Source organism: Carya illinoinensis, chromosome 13 (genome assembly GCF_018687715.1).
Source record: "Carya illinoinensis cultivar Pawnee chromosome 13, C.illinoinensisPawnee_v1, whole genome shotgun sequence".
In the NCBI taxonomy this organism is placed as follows: domain Eukaryota; kingdom Viridiplantae; phylum Streptophyta; class Magnoliopsida; order Fagales; family Juglandaceae; genus Carya; species Carya illinoinensis.
Genome location: NC_056764.1, coordinates 32,829,043 through 32,850,210, shown reverse-complemented (window position 1 = coordinate 32,850,210; position 21,168 = coordinate 32,829,043). Strand labels below are relative to the sequence as shown.

The following is a 21,168-nucleotide window of genomic DNA, read 5'->3' as shown; positions in this document are numbered from 1 at the left end:
CATTTACAGCACAAGCCTTGAACTTGGCAAATCTTGAAGGTGAGGATTTCACATACCGGACAACATCCCTAATCTTTGACACAAAATCAATTACATCCTTCAAGCCGTCCATAACAATCAGATTCAATATATGGGCAGCACATCGCATATGAAGAAATTCACCACCCAGTATAGTACGATCATGATCTTTTATTCTCCTCCTCATATAATCAACAGCAACATCATTTGAAGATGCATTATCAACTGTGATGGTTAAAATTTTATCAATACCCCATTCATGCAATCCCGAGTTTAACACTCTCCCAATGGTTTCGCCCCTATGGTCAGGAATTTGGCAAAACTTAAGTATTTTTTTGTGCAATCTCCAATTGCAATCAATAAAATGTGCGGTAATGCACATGTAGTTCAGATTTTGCACCGACGTCCAAGTATCGGTGGTAAGACAAATTCTTTGACCATCCAACAATTTTTTTAACTGTATCTTCTCTTCTTTATACAGTTTAATACAATCCCTTTTTAAAGTGCCTCGGGATGGCAAAGTAAATCGAGGCTCTAAATCCGTTACATATTCAATAAAACCTTCATGCTCTACAAGCCTAAAAGGCAATTCGCATCTAATAAAATACTTAACGATTGACACCCTAAGCTTTTCTGCATCGTACTTTACTAGGACTTGTGGACTACACACTCTTCCCTCCGCATCCGTCTTAACACTAGATGATTGACTTCTTCCAACTCCTTTAACTCTAAGAGGGAAAGTTTCACATGCATTCTGGAGGTGGTGTAACATAGATGAAGTGTCATTTTTGTAGTGGCAACTGTATAGCTTAGCGCAATAATTGCACTGAGCTTTTGGGTTATCGTGGTCAATAGGTTGCACTCTAGTATAGTGTTCCCATACCACAGATTGGTTGATGGTCCGGTTAATTTTCTCTCAAAGTATTGATGCCTTTCGGCTATTAATCTGATAATAATATTGGCTATTAATAATAATTTATTTATCAAATTAAATTATTAATGTACATAAAATTAGTGTAATTGTAAAATATAAAAAATAAAAATATTATTATTAAAAAAATAATATTGTATACTATTATTTTAATAAACCTAATAATTAATTTAATATAAAATTATAAATAAAAAAGTTTTAAATTTATAAAAAAATGCATACATTTTATTAAATTTTAAAAATAATTTTAATGAAATTAATGCCGATACTCTACGTGTAAACATCGGCTCTTTTTGGAAAAGCAAACATGCTGGATTGTGGTGCTGAAAAATTGGCCCCGGGTTGTTTTGGATAGGTTGTGCGGTGATCGATGCATGTATGCTGTTCAAGGCACTGCCTTTATTGCTAATGTGGAAGAGATAAAAATCGATGCATCCGAGCTAGACTTTGTGGATGCACTGGCTGCATGGACCATGGCCTCATTGGCCTGTATGTATCTTACACGACCTGTCTTTTTAATGGACATTTATTTCAACTTTAGTACTGGTTTGGTGTGCCGAATGACTTTGATTTTTCCTATTTAATAGTTAATAATTTTTTCAAAAAAAATATAATTTACGTAATCAAAACTAAAAACTTCAAAAAAGTATAAGATATAAATTATAGATAAGTAACAATCGGCTACTCTAGGAAAGCAACCGTACTTAATGCATCGTGGGGCTGAAAAATTAGCCCGGGTTTTTGGGATAGGTTGGGCGGTGATTGATGGCAGGATGTATGCTGTTCAGGTCACTGCATTTATTGCCAATGTGGAAAAATGAAGATCGATGCATCCGAACTGGACTTCGGCCTCAGTTGTTTTTTAGATTGTGAGGCTGAAAAGTTGCCCCGCTTTTTTGGTTAGGTTGGGCGGTGATTGATGGCCGGATGTACGCTGTTAAGGTCACTTCATTTTTTGCTAAGGAAAAATATAATTATATACTAATCTGTATATCAATATGATGTAATTGATCAAAAAATAAATTTTATTAAAAATAATATTAATTTAAATTTTAAATATGAATGAATTAATATTAATATACAAATTAATATGCGACTGTACTTATATATAACAAAACTCTTTACTAACATGGAAGAATGAAAGATCGATGCATCCGAACTGGACTTCGGCCTCATTTGTTTTTTAGATACGAGATAAAATGACATAAACAAGTTGAGATTTAAATTAAAAGATAAATAAAATATTATTAAAATATATTATTTTATATTAAAATTTTAAAAATTAGATTATTTATTTTATTTTATATAAAACTTTGAAAAAATTATAATATTTAAATAAGATGAAATAATTTTTAAAAGTGAATAAAATATCTAATGTCAGCTTATTCCATTTTATTTAATTTTTATATTTTTTAAATTTTTATATAAAATAAAATAAATAATTTAATTTTTTAAAATTTTAATATAAAATAATATAAAATAATATTTTATTTAATATTTTATTTAATTTTAATTTATTGTATCTTATTTTATTTAATATTTTTTTTAAAGACAAATTAGACTTTATTGTTGCTACATGGATGCCGGTATGTAGGGGTGTTCAACCGGGTATCGGACTGGAAATCCGGGTATACCCGGCCCGGAACCCGGATTTTAAATTCGAGCCGGATTCCGGACCGGATTAGCCCAGGTTATGACCCGGGCCGAAACCCGGATAAATCCGGGTTCTAGAATCAACCCCTTTTTTTTTTTTTTTTTAATAACAAAAACGCATATTATTTTTTTTCAAGAAATAGATAATGTTGAAAACGTAAAAAGCATATATATATTTTTTAATCTAAAAGCCTATATTCTACCACAATTTTTCCAAAAAAATATTGAAAAGCATAATTTTTTTAATATATAAAGCCAAAATATAATTAAATATATCGAAATGGAAAACTAAATTTTATGTAAAAATAACTAAAGTTAGAAACAACTAATTACCATGCATGAAAAAAAAATGATATTTATCATGTAAAATGCATGTAACATATAATACAATTCCCTACATATTACATTATTTGGTATTTATACATTACATTATAAAACACAAAAATTACAATTTATAAAAATTACATATCTAATGGTCCTATTTTACTTCAGAACCCATGAAAATGAAGAAAACTCAAAGAGGAAACATAGATGATGGAATGGGTCCTTCAGGTCCACTAGCAAGCAATTCACTCACAAATCCACCTGTAGTTTATCAAAAGAGAAACTCATTATTAATGAAAAAGATGATGCCACCTATTCCATCTTATCAAAATATTCAAGACCAGCTGGCTTCCATGTAGTTAAAACACAGACCAACTTGAAGATAATAAATATGCACGAATCATTACACAACAAAATTTTTTTTATCAATAAATTATTCTATAACAAATTGAGGTCACAACAAAATTTTTTTTATCAGTAAATTATTCTACAACAAATTGAGGTCTGGAATAAAGGATCATGGAAAGAATGTTCAGATGCATCAAGTCCTTTCAGTTTTAGAAAACACTTGAATACAATGAAAGCTCAATAAATAGTGCTCTGCTATCTAAAGACAGACACAACAATGCAAGTAAAAGTTAAATTAATAGCTTATTCAAATTCAAAACAGTGACAAATGATAGATAAATAGCTTGTAGAAAGTACAAGAGATCTATTAATTTGAATAGATTTGGAGTCAGCAAGATAAAAGTTACTTCAGATAACTTTGCCGAGTTGAAAGAACCAAAAACATAAATAAAAAGCATATTCCAGTATTCCATGTACTAGTTTTGGTATTTTAAGTTTTTAACCCAAAAACAAAAACTAAAATGAATTTTTATGGGCCTGTTTACAGACGAAGTGCAAACAAGAAATGTTCCTGTGTTCTACTACTACTTGACATTTGTTTTTTATGATAAGTAATAAGAAGATTTTATTGACAAGTAAATAGTCATAGTTCAAGTAAACAGAAAGTATACAAGAGAAAACACTTAAATACAAGCTAGGAACTTGACATTTAAAATTAATTCATCACCCAAAATAAGGTGATGTGTGTATGCAGTTTTTGCAAACCACTACAGTGTTTAATATGTTGTGTTCAATATTGCCTTTTGGGGTTTTAAGTCATCAAAAAGGGCTGCTCTTCCAGTTAAATAATGCCCCCTTTTCAAACACTAGGGTGGTTGTAATTCATGGAACTGTATTAACTTGCAAACAAAGCATGAAAAACAAATAGGTTTGGGTAAATGTCACAAGCCTAGAACGTGATAATGACAAGCCAGCCGATGTAGCCAGTCAAATAATATATGTTCTTTAGGACTATAAGAATTCTTTTGTTTATTCCTTTCTTGTGATTTGAAGTAGGTGCTTGTAGGGCTGCAAATGAACAGAGCCGCTCGTGAACAATTCAAGATCGACTCGTATAAACTCGACTCGGACTCGGTTCATTTAATAAATGAGTTGTTCGTGAACATTAATATTGGTTCGAATATTAAACGAGCAAAACTCATATAATCTCGACTCGATTCGGTTTAGGCTCGTGAACAATATTCGTATAAACTCGATTCGACTCGTTTTGAACTCGTCACAATACTCGTAATATTTATATATATATATATATATATTTACATATATACTTACATGTATTCTTTTATTATATATATTTTATATGCTATGTATATTATTTTTTATTATTTTTTATACTTTGTATAAGTAATATATATAAAAAATAATATATGTTGTTATTTTAAGTTTATGTATAAGTAACATGTTTTATTATTTTACAATAATAATTTATCTAGTTCATAAAAGAATTATTGAGTCAAATATAAAAATTTTATAAAAATAAACAACTCTAATTGATTGCGACACTTTCTTAACTAATCATATTTTGATTATTTGGCCATATTTAATATTATATTAATGATAATCGAATATTTAATATTAAATTAATAGTTTAATTATGTAATTTTTTAAATGACTTTAATGTATTAGGCATTCTTGATGCCATATATATTGAAAAGTGACAATTAATCAATGTTACATTGATATCTAGTTAAAATTGATTAAAAGAAATAATCTCATTTATTTATAAAAAAAAAAAAAATCTCATTTGTGCTTCAGCCAATCAAAAATAAAATAAAATTGTGGATCAGATTTTAACCGAGCTCGAGTCGAGCTACTCGAGCTCGTATAAACTCGTATATTTTTTATACTCGAGTTCGAGTCGAGTTCGATCATCATTTATTTTATACGAGCCGAGTTCGATCAGAAATTTTCAATATTTTTCGAGCTTGAGTCGAGTTCGAGCGGATATATATGCTAAACGAGCTCTTGACCCCCTGCTCGAATTCGACTCGATTCAGTTCGTTTGCAGCCCTAGGTGCTTGAATCATTTGGTGGTTTGTGATGCTTTTGTGGGTGTAACGCTTGCTAAATTCTGGTAACCTGGAGATTTTGTGCATAAATTGTGGGTAGAATATGCAAATTTGCAGATCAGTTGAGTTACCCTTTTATTGAAAAGAATTAGAACAAAAAGAACCATATATACACATACACACAGAGGATTGCAGTAGGTAATGGTGAAAATATTCAGGTGAAAAAGAATTAGAAGGAAAAGAACCATATATACACATACACACACAGATGACTATTAAATAACTATGAATATATATCTATTCATATATTTATATATATAATAGTGCAGTGCTTTATATGTGACCAATCTTGTAAAACTCTCAATGATTTGCAAAATGCTATCAATGCATCAATCAATAAAAATAAGCCTGGTAGACAAAAACCAGTAAACCAGTACTTGACAAGCTGAAGCTCTAAAACCCATCACAACTGAATACTTCTTACACATTCAAACATCCTCTTTAAAAAAAAGAACTCAAAATCACCAAAGAAAGAATAGAAAAATAGAGAAAAAAAAAAACATATCCACGGATGAAGAAAACCCAGACAGAGCGATCTGCTAGATCTCCCTGATAGCTACCGGCATCCACTGCTTTGGGACCCGCTGCAAATCTGAAAAAAAAAAAAAAAACAACGCCGAAGTGATGAAATGAAATCAAATTCTTACAATTATATGAAAAAAAAAAAAAAAAAAAGAGGTATGCCTTTGATGGCTATATGAAATGGAATCAAATTCTTACACTTATAAAACTTGGTATCTACCTGTGGGTAACCTTCCATCGAGTATTCTGCCCAGCCGTGTCATTGGCAACAGCAGGCAGGCCGGTCCCCACGACTGATGAGAGCGAGAGAGGGACTGATGATGAGGCCGGTCCCCATCGAGTATGCTGCCGACAGAATGCTAGAAGATGGAGAGAGGGACGACCTTTCGATTGGAGAAGGCCCCCACGACTGATGAGAGCGAGAGAGAATGAGTAAAGCGGCGGCTAGGGTTTTAGAATGTTAGATGAACAAGAGAGAGAGAGAGAGAGAGAGAGAGAGGGAAAAAAAAATTAAATCGAGTACCGGATGTTTAATCCGGTACCCAGATTTTAAATCCGTATCCAGATTGCATAGGTCTGAATTTTACAATCCGATAAAACTGGATTCCTGACTAGGCCAGATGAACAACCCGACTGTATGTATCTTACCTGACCTGTCTTTCGAACTAAATGACTTTGATTTCTCCCATCTAATAGTTCAGAGTTTTGTTACGTAAAGTTAAATCGACATATTAATCTAATTATTTTATTAAAATTTAATTTTTTAATTAATTATATTAGATAAATACGTATATTAATGCATCAAATAGTTTACAATCAGATTTTTCATAAGTAGCCATCGGCTCTTCGAGGAAAGCAACCGTACGTAATTGATTGTGGTTTGGATAGGTTGGGCGGTGATTGATGGCAGGATGTATGCTGTTCAGGTCACTACATTTAGTGCCAATGTGGAAGTATGAAGATCGATGCATCCGAACTGGATTCCGTGTGGCTGCACTGGCTGCATGGACCTAGGCCTGTATGTATCTTACATGACCTGTCATTTGAACTGACATTTATTTCAGCTTCAGTACTGGTTTGGCGTGCGAAATAACTTTGGTTTCTCCCATTTAATAGTTAATTTTTTTAAAAAAATAGATAATTTACGTGATCAAATTACGAGTAACAGAGACATTTTGTTTAGAATATCTAGCTAAGAGCATTGATATTGATTTGACTAAATTTATCTCTAAATTTAATCAATATCAACACTCTTTTATATTTATCTATTTTATCAAAATTTAATCTTTATATTAGATTAGCCATTCATTCTCTATATAATAATAAAATATTATTAAATTAATAAATTTTTTATTTAATTTATTTTCTCACATTTTATAATTCTACCAATTAAATATTAATAATAATTATATTTTAATTAAATTAATATTAGAAAAAGTATTATTAAATGTTAATAATAATAATTATATTATATTACATTAATATTATTATATTATAATTAAATTAATATTAAAAAAGTATTATTAAATGTTAATAATAATTATATTCTAATTAAATTAATATTAGAAAAAGTATTATTAAATGTTAATAATAATGATATTATATTAAATTAATACTACAAAAAAGTATTATTAAATGCTAATAGTAATTATATTTTAATTAAATTAATATTAAAAAAAGTATTGTTAAATGTTAATAATAATTATATTATTATTAAATTGATATTAAAAAATATTATTAAATGTCAATAATAATTATATTCTAAATGTTAAATGTTAATTATATTCTAATTAATTTAATTTATTTGTTTGGAATGAGAAATTAATATTTTAATGTTTGATGAATGAATAGTGGTCTTCCATCTTCAACCAACCACTGTAGTAAAAGTCTAAATTATTTTAGATTTGCCCAATTCAATGTAAATAATTTTTGAGATAAATTATGTAAAATTTGGCCAAACATCACATTTGGCTAAACCAATGTGGATGCCCTAAGTATGTATTAACATGATTTCTTCTGATTTTATTTATTTATAAATCTTTAAATTGATTTTTAATATTATTAATTTCAGAATCAAATTAATTAAATTAATCTATTTTATTTAACGTGTTAATATGAAATTATTTTAAAGTAGATGTAATATTTGAAATATTCACTTTTTCTAATTTGTTAAAAATTTGTTCTAGTAATTCATATTTGACCTTGAAAAAAATAGGTGTTATATGAAAAGAGATTTCATGGAAAATGAAGAAAGAAGTTTCTTTTGTTTCTTTAGTAGTTTGTCTATAGGATTTATTTGGGTTTTAAATCTTTCTAAGTGTTTACTCACAGTTTTTAACTATATATTAGTATAATTATTTTGTTAAATAATATTATCATATTTTTACTTTCTTGTATTGAATTTTATTTTATTTTATTTTTTTATTAGAGATGCTAATACTTGAGTATTTATTTAATTATACTTAATTGCTTTAAAAGGGGATATTCCTTATATATAATTTGATTATCTTCCTTAATCTATTGATTATTTATTCTATTTAAAGTTGATAATTGGTTTGATTTATAGATTTGAATCCATGTAAGGAAAGACATATTAATTTGTTTGTTTTCCAAGTATTCATAATATTTTACTTGAATATAATCTCTTTCTATTTGTGTGAAGGTTGAGAAAAATTTTAATCTTTTTTATTTATTTTGTTCTATCATATAATCTTGTTTAAAATATTTTTTGTTAATCTTAAATTCTTCTTTACTCTATATTATATATTAATTAGTAGTAAATAATTGTAGTATTACTATTGTTTTACAAGTTTAAAGCCCATTTTTTTATACATAAAATAATAACATAGTTTCATTATATAAGAGAATTGCTAATAGTCATTCACTCATTCTTACATATTATTTTTTTCATTATATTTTATATTATATATTTTTATTTATTAAAAAATTATGTATGATATATTTTAATTATGTATGATATATTATATGAATACGATGAATATAACTTTTTATTATATATAGTAGCAAAACTAATAGGTTTAGCTATGTCAGTTTTTACGGCTTCCACTTTCAAGTAGCAAAATAAGATTTAGATATGATTTTTTTATCTTATTTCATATTACTTAATTATTATAAATTTTTTAAACTTTCGAATAAAATACGTCCTAGTTGCACTCACACAATGTCCAGTACTACTGATTTACCTTTTTTTTTTTTTTTTTTTTTTATTATATATATGTATTTTTTTAATATTTTTAAATATAATTTTTAATATTATTAAAAAATATTTTTTTAATTACAAAATAAAATAATAATAATAAATAAATGTGAGCTCTAAGTCGAGGGCTGGAAGCATTTCCCTATATATACAAGCATTGATAATCAGATTGCTTCATCTGTAAACACAAGCCAGATATCTCTCCACAAAGTTGCGCAGCAATGTTGAAACCACAGCCAAGTCTTCAGTCGCAGTTCTCCTCCTGCTCCACCCTAACCCCCAGCTTCCTCATGCACAAGCCATTCGTCATTGGAAATGGCAATAGCATTGCTTCCCTTCCAATATTTTCGATGCAGTACTCATTCCACAAGAAAAACAAAAATTTTCGAATCGTCACCGTGCCTGGCAATAATGTTAAAGCCGTAGCAACGGAGTCCTCTACCGAGAAGGCAACCTCTGTTAAAACGATTGTAACTGTGAAACTTACTGCTGAGGGTGATACAGACTGGCGTGATAAAACACTCCTCTTGGAGCTTGTTAGCGCCCAGCTTGATCCTAGTAAGTATTCATGAGGATTAATTCAAGATATCAATTACATCCGAACAATTTAATTATTATATATTATTAAACGTTAATTTGAAGAACGACTGTGTGGCTTCCACTCTCCCCTGCATTTTAATGTATGAATTATGAAATTATTATTCTTATTATTATTATTTTCTAATTCATAGTTGGTTCGTTGTTCAATTTATACATGTTTTTCCTACTTGAAATGGAACTTTGGTACCATCCCAATAATTTATTCTCAAGTAAACATCCATCATCCATAGATTTTCAACTCACAGTTTTTCAAGTTCTGCGTGTAATATTATTTCCGCATTTTCCAATGATTTTGGTGGCGCAAGACCACACTTCCGGGAGAAAAACTCATTACCAACCAATTTTATTCGTGGGGCCTCGTAGAATATTATAACTCGCCACAGAAAAATAATTTTCTCCACGACAAGCCCAAATGGTCGGTAATGCCTACTCTTCCGCGAAAAGGACGGTGGGGGAAAAGCTAGGGCTGTACACCGATGGAAACCGGCGCCGAACCAAGACACCACCGAACCCTTCAATATCCCTATTAAACCGGCCGAAACCGAGTGTTTGGAGAGGGAGAACCAATCATATCGGTCTCGATTAGCATCGGCGTGGTGGTCGGTCTACCGTCGGCTTCTTATGTGAAGGAGGAGGAGCTGAGGAAGAAGAATAAACACCGGTGCCGTCGTCTGCCATGGGTGATGAACGAGTTGCAGACTCGCAGACAGGAATAATAGGTGCGGGGAAGAAGAAGAGGGGTTGGGGGGGTTATGAAATCATTTTGAAACGGCGCCATTTGGCTTAAAAACCAAACGGTGCCATTCTATTATATTTTTTTTAAAACATATATACTCTAAACGAGGCCGTTTCACTTACTTAAGTGAAACGACACCGTTTTATATTCATATATTTGAAAAAAAAATAAACAGACCGGATCGGTCGGTTCAGCGGTTTCCCAGGGGGCCAAATCGGCGCCGAACCGCCGATGTCAATTTCTCTTTAATTTGTCTCACCTGCCGATTGGTTCTTTGCCGGTTCCGGCCAGTTCCGTACTCCGGCCGTCGGTCTGATCGGTTCACGGCCGGTTTGGTCGATTCATGTACAGCCCTAGGAAAAGCTATTGAGCTCGCGGAAAGTATGATAGCATTTAGTTATACATGAATCGTCAACAGAAATATTTCTCACAAAATAGGTAGCCGCAAATGATATTTCTTGCTTTCGTTGCAATATTAGTCTATTTGTGAGGGGTTTTTACCGCCGGAAAAAGTCACTTCCTGCAAAACATTTTGCTTCGAGTTATATTCGCTGCAAAATGCTATAAGACTAAATGTAACAATATATTACACGACCCATTAACCCAATATGAACACGACATGATAATAGTAGGTTAGGGTTTAATCTTAACGAGTTTAGGTCAAAACGGATTGACCCGTTAAAACACGCTTGCTTAACACGTTAAAAAAATTAAAATTATACCTTTATATTTAAAAGTAAAATTGTTAGAATTTTAATTTTAATATGTTTATTATTTGGATTGTAATTTTAGACTTGTAGTTAATTTTATAGTTTTTATAAATATTGTGATTTTAAAATTTATATAAAATTATGTTAAATTTAATCAGGTCAAATTGATTAATTTGGAATCAATTTAAATCCATTTATATAAACAATTTGAAACGGGTCGTATTGTATCGTGTTAATTTATTTCATAATATTTACTAATAGGTCAAAACGGATTGACACAACATGTTATGTTAATAGGTAGTGTCAGGGTTTGAGATTTTGACACGGTAAAATTAGCGGGTCAGGTTAAGATTGAGCTATATAGTATAATATATATATTTTGATACGACACGAACACGACCTGTTAACACGATTTGACACCCTTTATAAGATCTCTAAAAAAGAAAAAATTGTGAAAGCAAGAAAATGAGAAGAACTTCTTCTGTTTTGTTGTCTAATTTGTTGTGAATATTTTAGTAGCTTAGGAGCAGTTTTGTCCTCATTGTTTTAATTAAGAAGGGACATTCTATGGTACTTTTTGTATTCCAATCAAAATAAGAAAGATGTAGCCTTCAAACTTTATTATATTTTAATTTTTATTAGATATTGTCTTGTTATAATATTATTATATATCTTGATTTAGCTGTTCTCTCCAACATATGGGTCTAATTGTATTCTTGACATGATTTCCTCAATCAACCGGCTCGGGGGACATGCAGAATCCTACTGTGTATATACTGATTAAATATAGTGCAAGTCATGTACTACTATATGCCTATTTCTATGTAAGTTAATAGAGATATTCATAAGGTGAGCTAGGTATATATAGCATTAATCAACCTCGTAAATTTTCGAATTATGTAATGAAACGTATTTATCAGACTCTAAAACGACAACAATCAAGCTAGCTAGCTAGCAGCTATAGAGAGATACGAAAGGCAAAAGTTTATTTTTTTTTAACAAATGGAGTCAGAAATTTCTAATTCAGATTTTCTATTTAGAGATGAGTTAGGTTATATGCTATGGACCATTATACTCTTGGCTGAAAGGCAAAGTGAACTGTGATTCAAATTAAGGTTTGTGCAATTACTGTATATATGTCAGTCAGGCGCAAATTATCAGGCTTAAAAACTCATAAATAATAAAGCATCTCTAGCTGGTCGATTCACATGTAGTCCCCACAAACTGAAAGGGAGAAAAGTGCCATGCAAGTTGAAATGGACTATGGTCCCGGCAACTTGAATCTAATGTATATATGTATGTACTGCATGCGATGGGATGTGCATGCAGTAGTGCAGGCATTTAAAATTATTAATGGTTGAAATTTTTCTTAAAAACTAATATTACTGTTAATTGTAGTATTAATATAATTAATATATTTGTTAATTTTGAAGAGACGGAATCAGAGAAGGAGACAATCAAAGGGTACGCAAACTGGACGAGCCAAGATGAAGGGGAGGTGAAATATGAGTCAGATTTTGAAGTTCCGGCAGATTTCGGAGAGGTTGGGGCCATTTTTGTGGAGAATCAGCACCGCAAGGAGATGTATCTCAAGGATATCATCATTAATGGCTTCCCTAATGGCCCCGTCAATTTGACATGTAATTCATGGGTTCACTCAAAGTATGACTATCCTGATCAGAAGAGAGTCTTCTTCACAAACAAGGTCAGCCAGCTCTCTCAATATGATCTCTAGCTCCTAATTTAACTACTGCATTAAATTAATTAAACATGCACATATACGTACAAAACATGCAATATATATACTTCCAACAAATATATATTTATATATATGTATGCATGCATTCAAGGTCGGTACTATTAATCGTGCAGCTTGGAAATTAATTAAGGGTTTTTTAGATAATCATGACTGCTTAAAATTATAATTAGGTTTTGCACGGTAATGTAGGAAAAAGTGTCCCAGCCCTAACAACAGGCAAAAGAACAACAGTACTTTAACCAACAAATAAATAAATAAATAAAATAAAGTGAATACTCATATATATGCACATATAATAAAATGAAATGTAATATTATGTAGTATTTTCAATTCATGATGATAGGAATTTCTTTAATTGTATAGTTATATGCGTGGAATCACTACTTATCTTGAACTTTTAAATTGATAAAAAGATGTAAATTTAATTATTTATATAATATTTCTAACACTTCCCTTAGGCTGTGTGCGTCAGATTCTATCTCAATGACTAAATTAACCTAACACATGAAATATTTAATTAAATGAAATATGGTATAGAATTAAATTTCAAATTCAAGATGTCTAATCTGAGCATATGTAAATACCCTCCTATCTAATGTAAATGAAATTAATTATTAAATTATATAGTATAATAAAAAATGAATATTCATATCATATATATATAAGATCCATTTTATCCAAAAATATTTATAAACACTATTAAAGTTCTTTTTTAAGATCTCGTTTGGTTATTTTCTATACAGTTAGATAAGAACAGTAGTTAAGTTTTTGAATTGAGATGAGATAAGATAATTTTAATTTTTTGAGAATTTGATAAAGTGATGGATATCACTCTTTATTAAAAAAATATCTTTAATTATTGGTATAAAGTATTATGAATATATTAAAAATTAAGTAATATCTATTATTAATTTAAAAATTATAAATATTTTAATTTATTCAAAATATAATTTTTTAATTGGCCATGATTATTTCAATATTCTCAACTCAAATATGAAAACATTTCTTTATTAAATGAAATTATTCTAATTATAACTTATTTATTATAATATATTTTATAAAATTTGAAATATGCTTTTCTAATTATATGTTACAATAAAAAAAATTAAATTTTAATAGATTTAGAGATTATGTACCTATTTCCTATAATTTGAAGAAAAATTTAGAGATTTTCAAAAATCACCTCTGTATCCGAATCTCTATTTTAAGGAAAGCATTTAGAGAATGTATAGTGATTTCCTATCGTACTCATCTATAATTTGGAAAGTTATTGTTGATCCCCAAATTATTTTTTATTAATATTTTATTCTAATTATCTATATTTTCTATCATATTTATCTACTTTTAATTATCTACACTTTTTATCATACCATATTTGTTATAATTTTAAATAATAATTATGAAAATATAAAAAAATAATTTTGAAAATATTATATACCCAATTTTTTTTAAATATTTATTAGAGTAATAGTTCAAAACATAAAGAAAAATATTGAGTAATTAAGTTTGTAAATAAAAGTGAGAAAAAATTAATAAAAAAATAAATAAAAAAAATTATTTTAGTAGAATAGAAAAATTATATAAAATAAAACTTAAGAGATTTTTAAAATTTTGAAAGATAAGTAAAATTATGAAATTTTTTTTAAAATATTATTTTTAATTAAATTATAGAAAATTTTATTAAAAACCCAAGGTAAATACACTAACATAGCGTTACTGTAGATATATTGTAGCAGTGGTGGAAGAATAAAATATAGATAAAACTTTATATTTTATCGTATAATTATCGGGAAACAGGTGTAAATACTGCCCTGCTGATCCGTACGACAAGCACTTGAAAATTGACAAGGAACAATGAATTTTCTGTTAAAAAGTCAAGCTTATCTTTTGTCGTTGTTAACGAATTCATCGTAGCTAGCTAATGTATGGTTGCGGAGATTCCCAGAAAAACCAGGATCCGTTGATACCCCTCAGGAAAAAGTGAAAATAATTGGACGGAGTCCGGACAATTATGTCATCTTTTCTTTTGTTATGGACGGTGCTCTGTCACGGAGAGAGTATATCGAAACATTTATCAAACGGTTAATTTTTTTTTTATTTTAAATTAAAAAAATTTAATAAATATTTTTAAAGGAAATAAAAATAAAATTCATAAAATAAAATTTATTTAATAATTAAGTTAAAAAATAAAAAAATAAAAATCTAGAGTCAGTGACTCCCATCGGCGTCTACCTTGGATGGGAGAAGTAATTCCCCTTTTGTTATTCCAACAGTGAAGATTCCTCGGCAAAATATGTGGACCCACAAAATTAGTCAATAATCAAGTTGTAATTTTTTTTCTTAATAATTAAATATGCTTAAAAAATATTTTAAAAAATAAAAAATCATAATTTGCACAGTGATAACTTCAAAGGAATAAAAATATAAGACTGACTAGCAACATTATCCTTATTTAAAAAAAAAAAACAGAAAAAAAATGTTATGTGTTATAAAACTAATAAAAAGAGAAAGCGAAAGGCAAAGAGAGAGAAGAGGAAAGAGAGAGAACTTGAACGTGAGAGTGAGGTGTCTTTGGATTCAATATTAAAAATCTTGAAAAATATCCATATATATAAAAGTATAAAGGAGGTCTTGGTTGTTATAATTGGCGGCTAAGGAGGTCAATTATGATAGTTACGGGCGGTCATAATTGACGGTTAAGGACGGTCAATTATGACGACTACATACAGTCATAATTGACGGTTATAGACAGTCAATAATAACGGTTAAGGAGGGTCAATTATGACGGTGATCATACAAATCAGTTTATAACATTATAGAATATTTAGAAGTCAATATTTACATTACAGAAGCTCAAATTTTTCCGATTTATATTACAGAAACTCAAATTTTACATTCTGAAACCTTATTATTTCTTGATAAAAAAAAAAAAAAATCATAGATGAAGATGATCATAGTTTTCAATGCATAGAGCTTTCAAAATTAACCAATCTTACGATTTTAATTTATAATAATATATATTGTCTCTTTAGAGCGCTTTTTAATTACATGAACGTCTTCTTTCCTTTTGGATTGTGACGAACGTATATTAATGTATATGTGTTGGATGTGGATCTGCAGTCATACTTGCCATCAGATACACCAGAAGGGTTGAGGAGGCTAAGAGAAGAAGAACTTGTCACTTTGAGAGGAAATGGGGAAGGAGAACGAAAGACCCAAGATAGAGTTTACGATTACGATGTCTATAACGATATTGGAGATCCTGATAGTAGTGATGATCTTAAAAGACCGGTACTTGGCGGAAAGGAACATCCATATCCTAGGCGTTGCAGAACTGGACGCCCTCACAGTGACAATGGTATGCATGTCTGGTCAATAATTATTATACGAGGGAGTAATGATATATGTGATATTACTATTTTATTTTTATAAATATGATGGAAAAACTTTCCATCATTTTTGGATAATATATTATTTTCTGAAAAAAAAAATTAAAAGTTGATGAACAATGATATCTCATAATAAGATAAAAGTGATATATGGACCGTGAATTTCATAGAAGTTTGGTACGTACATACATAATAATATATGTATGCATGCAAGAATTGCAGCTTTTGGTAATATAATTAAGTATGTTGCATATACGATTAGACAGATGGTTAATTTCTGGATGTAACTAGACTTATACGTACATACATATATAATATTTGTCGCAGTTGACTATTATTTTGTAAAGATTAATTTATGCGCCGTAATTAAGGGGGTTTATTTTTTTAATTATATTTTTTTAAAAATAGATCATGAGAAATTAAGGCCGTTTTCTGAAAACATATAGGGAGGGTCATTCTGAAAAGACGATATATAATGATGAAAGATAGACATAAGATAATGTATTATTCAATGCTATAGATTTAATTAAGTTTGATTTGTTTAGTCACATCTGAAAAAAATGTATCCGACTTGTTTCGTTCTTTGATGGTCCATGCCATGCTCTACGTACCTAGATTGACAATGCCTCATTTCAGAAGGCGTATAAAATCTTAATTATTAATTTTTTTAAAAATATAGTGTAAAAGTTAAATTTATTTAATTAATTTCTAAATATAAAAAGGACATCCCTCAAAATTTTCATATAAGGTCCTCTACATTGCTAGTATTGCATGCTCGTTGTTTTGTCTCATAGTTCAATATATTTTAACAAATGTTTAAATGAAATGTCTCTAAGGACGTTTTCCAATTTAAAACAACAAAATAATAATTTTTGAGTAATAAATATAGTCACAGTAAATATAGCTCTTCATTCATTGTTAATATGCAACTTTTTTTTTTTTTTTTTTTTAATCCTATGAACAATTTCTTAATTTTTGCCAGATCCATTATCGGAAAAAATAAGTAGCACCGGTACCATCTATGTTCCAAGGGATGAAAGCTTCTCAGAAGTAAGGCAGCTAACATTCTCCAAAAAGACAATATCCTCTGCCTTGCCTGGATTTCTATCAAACCTAGGGAACTTAGTCAGTGACCGTGATCCAGAGTTCACTCACTTCACGGCCATAGATTCACTTTTCGTAAGCTCGGCTACTCCAAATGATGCACTAAGCAACATCAAGTATCTGTCGCGTAAACTTTTCAACGGAGGGGAAAACTTGCCTACACCAGAAATCGCAGAAACCAAGGGATGGAAAAGCTGGATAAAGAGCGCCGTGTCCCGGATTGGCAGGGTTATTAGTGAAACCCAAGATGATTTGTTGTGGTTTGCGACCCCAGAAACAATGGATAGTGAGAAAACAGACACATAAAACTTTGATCCTTTCATCCTATATATGCAATTTTTCTTCAAATTGTTTTTATTTGGCACGTGCAGGAGACAAGTTCTTTTGGCTTAGGGATGAGGAATTTGGCAGGCAGACTCTTGCAGGTCTCAACCCGTATAGCATACGTTTGGTCACGGTATGAGTTACAGTCATTTACAGTGAAAGATATTGAATAAATAAGAATTGAGACGAGTCTTTCTAAAAATCCATTAAAGCTTTTAATATATATGCGTTATGTTAGATTTTATATAATGCTCGTCCTACTTTCATCTCACTACGGTATCATGACATTATTTATCAACAATTAGATCAAATCTTGTTTTAACAAGCTAAATCAAAGACTAATGGATAATACCATATCAGTAAATTAGGGTAAGGTAGGAAGTTGTAGTATAACAGTATATATTTTTTATATAATAGATATAAACATATGCACACACTTACAATTTGTAAATTTTAGCATATATATATTTGAAAGTAAATAGAGAAAATAGTTTAACAGGATGATACATCATCGATTACTATCGCTTAATAGAATTAATTATGATGAAACGTGTGATGCACTAGTATAAATGTAGTATGGAATTCTCTTTGTCCGAATTAAGATACAAGTACTGTGTAGGGATCTTATTTCTATATACTAAACTTGTATAAAAATCATGATTTAGGAATGGCCCTTGAAGAGTAAGCTTGACCCAGAGATCTATGGCCCTCAAGAATCAGCAATCACTACAGAAATGATTGAACGAAAAATTGAAGGCGTTTATTCTGTCAAGGAGGTAATTAACACCAGAACATAGACACAACTTACAATTATCTATCATTCAATTATAAATATTGTGTTAGTTGTAATTATATACATTAATCATGCAGGCCATAAATCAGAAGAAGTTGTACATTCTAGACTACCATGATCTATTTTTACCCTATGTGAGCAAAGTAAGAGAACTTAAAGGCACAACTTTGTATGGATCACGAACGCTCTTCTTTCTTACCCCTGAGGGCACGTTAAGGCCATTGGCCATTGAGCTAACTCGGCCAAAAATGGAAGAAAAGCCACAATGGAGAGAAGTTTTCACACCCAGTTGGGATGCTACAGGTATCTGGATGTGGAGACTTGCCAAAGCTCATGTCCTAGCCCATGACTCCGGTTATCACCAACTTGTTAGTCATTGGTATATTTTCCACCTAGCCCAAGCTTGTATAGAAATATGCCATACTTGTTCTATCCATGCACTAAAAAGATCAGTTAATTTGGATCAAGCTGATAAAAATATATATTTTGAAGTGATTTCTGTTCAACAAATGGTGCTATAAAACAGGAAAAGCAGTGCACTTATACAAATAAACTACTAACATGTTGTATTCCTTTATTTGCTAAATTTCAGGCTAAGGACTCATTGTTGCACAGAACCTTACATAATTGCAACAAATAGACAACTTAGTGTGATGCACCCAATCTATAGACTATTGGACCCTCATTTTCTGTGCACTATGCAAATTAATGCTCTTGCTCGATCAGCACTCATCAATGCAGACGGGATTATTGAGAGCTCATTCTCACCTGGAAAGTATTCAATAGAGCTTAGCTCTGTCGCTTATGACCAGCAATGGCAGTTCAACCTCGAGGCACTACCAGCTGATTTAATTAATAGGTGATTGAAGATTAACCTCTTCTTATTTTAAAGTTTAATAAAAGTAATCAAAAGGAATACCATGTATTGGAAAATTTAATTAACTTGATATATGATATGATCTATCTCCAAATATATTCACAAATTTCTTGGTTTCACTACTTGCTAGGGGACTTGCTGTTGAGGATCCAACTGCTCAACATGGCCTAAAGCTGACAATTGAGGACTACCCCTTTGCTAATGATGGCCTTCTCCTTTGGGACATTATCGAAGAGTGGGTTAGGGATTATGTCAATTACTATTACCCTAACCCAAGAGCCATAGAGTCTGATCAAGAGCTACAAGAATGGTGGACAGAAATCCGAATAGTTGGCCATGGTGACAAAAAGGACGAGTCATGGTGGCCAGTCCTCAAAACCCCAAAAGACCTCATACAAATCATCACTACAATCGTATGGGTGACTTCTGGTCACCATGCAGCTGTTAACTTTGGACAATACACCTATGCTGGTTATTTTCCTAATCGGCCTACCATTGCTAGAACCAATATGCCCTCTGAAGAACCTTCTGATGAATTTTTTACCAATTTCTTGAGAAAGCCTGAAGGTGCACTCTTACAATGCTTCCCTTCAAAAACTCAAGCAACAAAAGTCATGGTTGTTTTGAATGTACTATCATGTCATTTTCCTGATGAAAAGTATCTAGGGGAGGCAATAGAGCCGGCATGGGCTGAGAATCCACATATAAATGCTGCCTTTGAGAGGTTTAAAGGGAGGTTGAAGAACCTTGAAGGGATTATTGATAAGAGGAATGCCGATAGGGACTTGAAGAACAGAAGCGGGGCTGGGATTGTGCCATATGAGCTTTTGAAACCCTTTTCTGAAGAGGGAGTGACTGGTAAGGGAGTTCCCTATAGCATCTCCATTTAAAATGGAAAATGCATATTTCAAAATGTTGTTTTTTGTTTTTGTTTTGATGGACAAAATGTTGTTTTATAAGTTATAAAGAGCATGTGTAAGTTGTTATATTTCAAAAAATAATATCATGGGGTGAACCATATATATGTTTTAAATTTTGAATAAAACCTCAAAAGATATCACCGCAACAAATTAACCATATATGCATTCAGCACCAAACAAGAACTTAAAAGAAGTATTTACACACCCGATTAATGCAACATGATCTTCAACATGATGATCATTGACATGTTCGTTATATATGCAAAAAATGCCATGTCACATATGAGTAGTTCTCCTTTATAGGAAAGGTGGGATCTTATATTAGAATCTCTCTTGCCCAAATTAATCAGATTTGGGATTTTATTCATTACACCATTTGTGAGATCCCTATTTTTTGGTGCCTTTTATTTGTTATTTATTGACTCATTATTTTAAATTATTTTATTGTTGGGCTTTACTATTTTATTTTATTATTACTAAGTTGTTGTGTTTTTATTTATCCATTTATCTATTTCTTGTACCCTTTTATTTTGTTGGGCCTTTTTCTAACTGGGCCTTTTGTATTGTTGGTTTTGTGTGTATTTTATTTTTGTTGGACAAAGGGTGTGTGTGCGAGGGCCCAACTGTGTGAGTGAAGGAAGCCTAGCCCCTGAGCTAAATGGCGCTGTTTTGGGTGCTGCTGAAGGCAACCTTAATTGGTTTGGATTTAGAGACAAGATAAGGTGAGATAGTTTTAGATAAAAGATAAAAGGTAAATAAAATATTGTTATTATTTTTTTGAGATTTAAAAAAATTGAATTGGGATTTGAAAAAG

The 21,168-nt window shown here is 30.5% G+C and overlaps 1 protein-coding gene and 1 long non-coding RNA gene across 2 annotated transcripts; one reads left to right on the top strand and one right to left on the bottom strand.

Moving 5' to 3' along the window:
- Nucleotides 1-5,710: 5,710 nt before the first annotated feature.
- Nucleotides 5,711-6,409, bottom strand: LOC122292764. Its single transcript, XR_006237021.1, has 2 exons — nt 6,146-6,409; nt 5,711-5,995 (listed from the first exon to the last, which is right to left on the bottom strand). It is a non-coding gene; the product is annotated as an uncharacterized LOC122292764 (long non-coding RNA).
- A 2,924-nt stretch (nt 6,410-9,333) lies between these two features.
- LOC122291432 (linoleate 13S-lipoxygenase 2-1, chloroplastic-like) lies at nt 9,334-20,441 on the top strand. The gene is made up of 9 exons (XM_043099148.1): nt 9,334-9,700; nt 12,622-12,893; nt 16,068-16,305; nt 17,319-17,726; nt 17,812-17,897; nt 18,430-18,540; nt 18,635-18,936; nt 19,150-19,416; nt 19,565-20,441. Exons 1-9 carry the CDS (start codon nt 9,364-9,366, stop codon nt 20,322-20,324), a joined length of 2,781 nt encoding a protein of 926 aa, XP_042955082.1. The 5' UTR covers nt 9,334-9,363; the 3' UTR covers nt 20,325-20,441.
- The last annotated feature ends 727 nt before the right edge of the window (nt 20,442-21,168 follow it).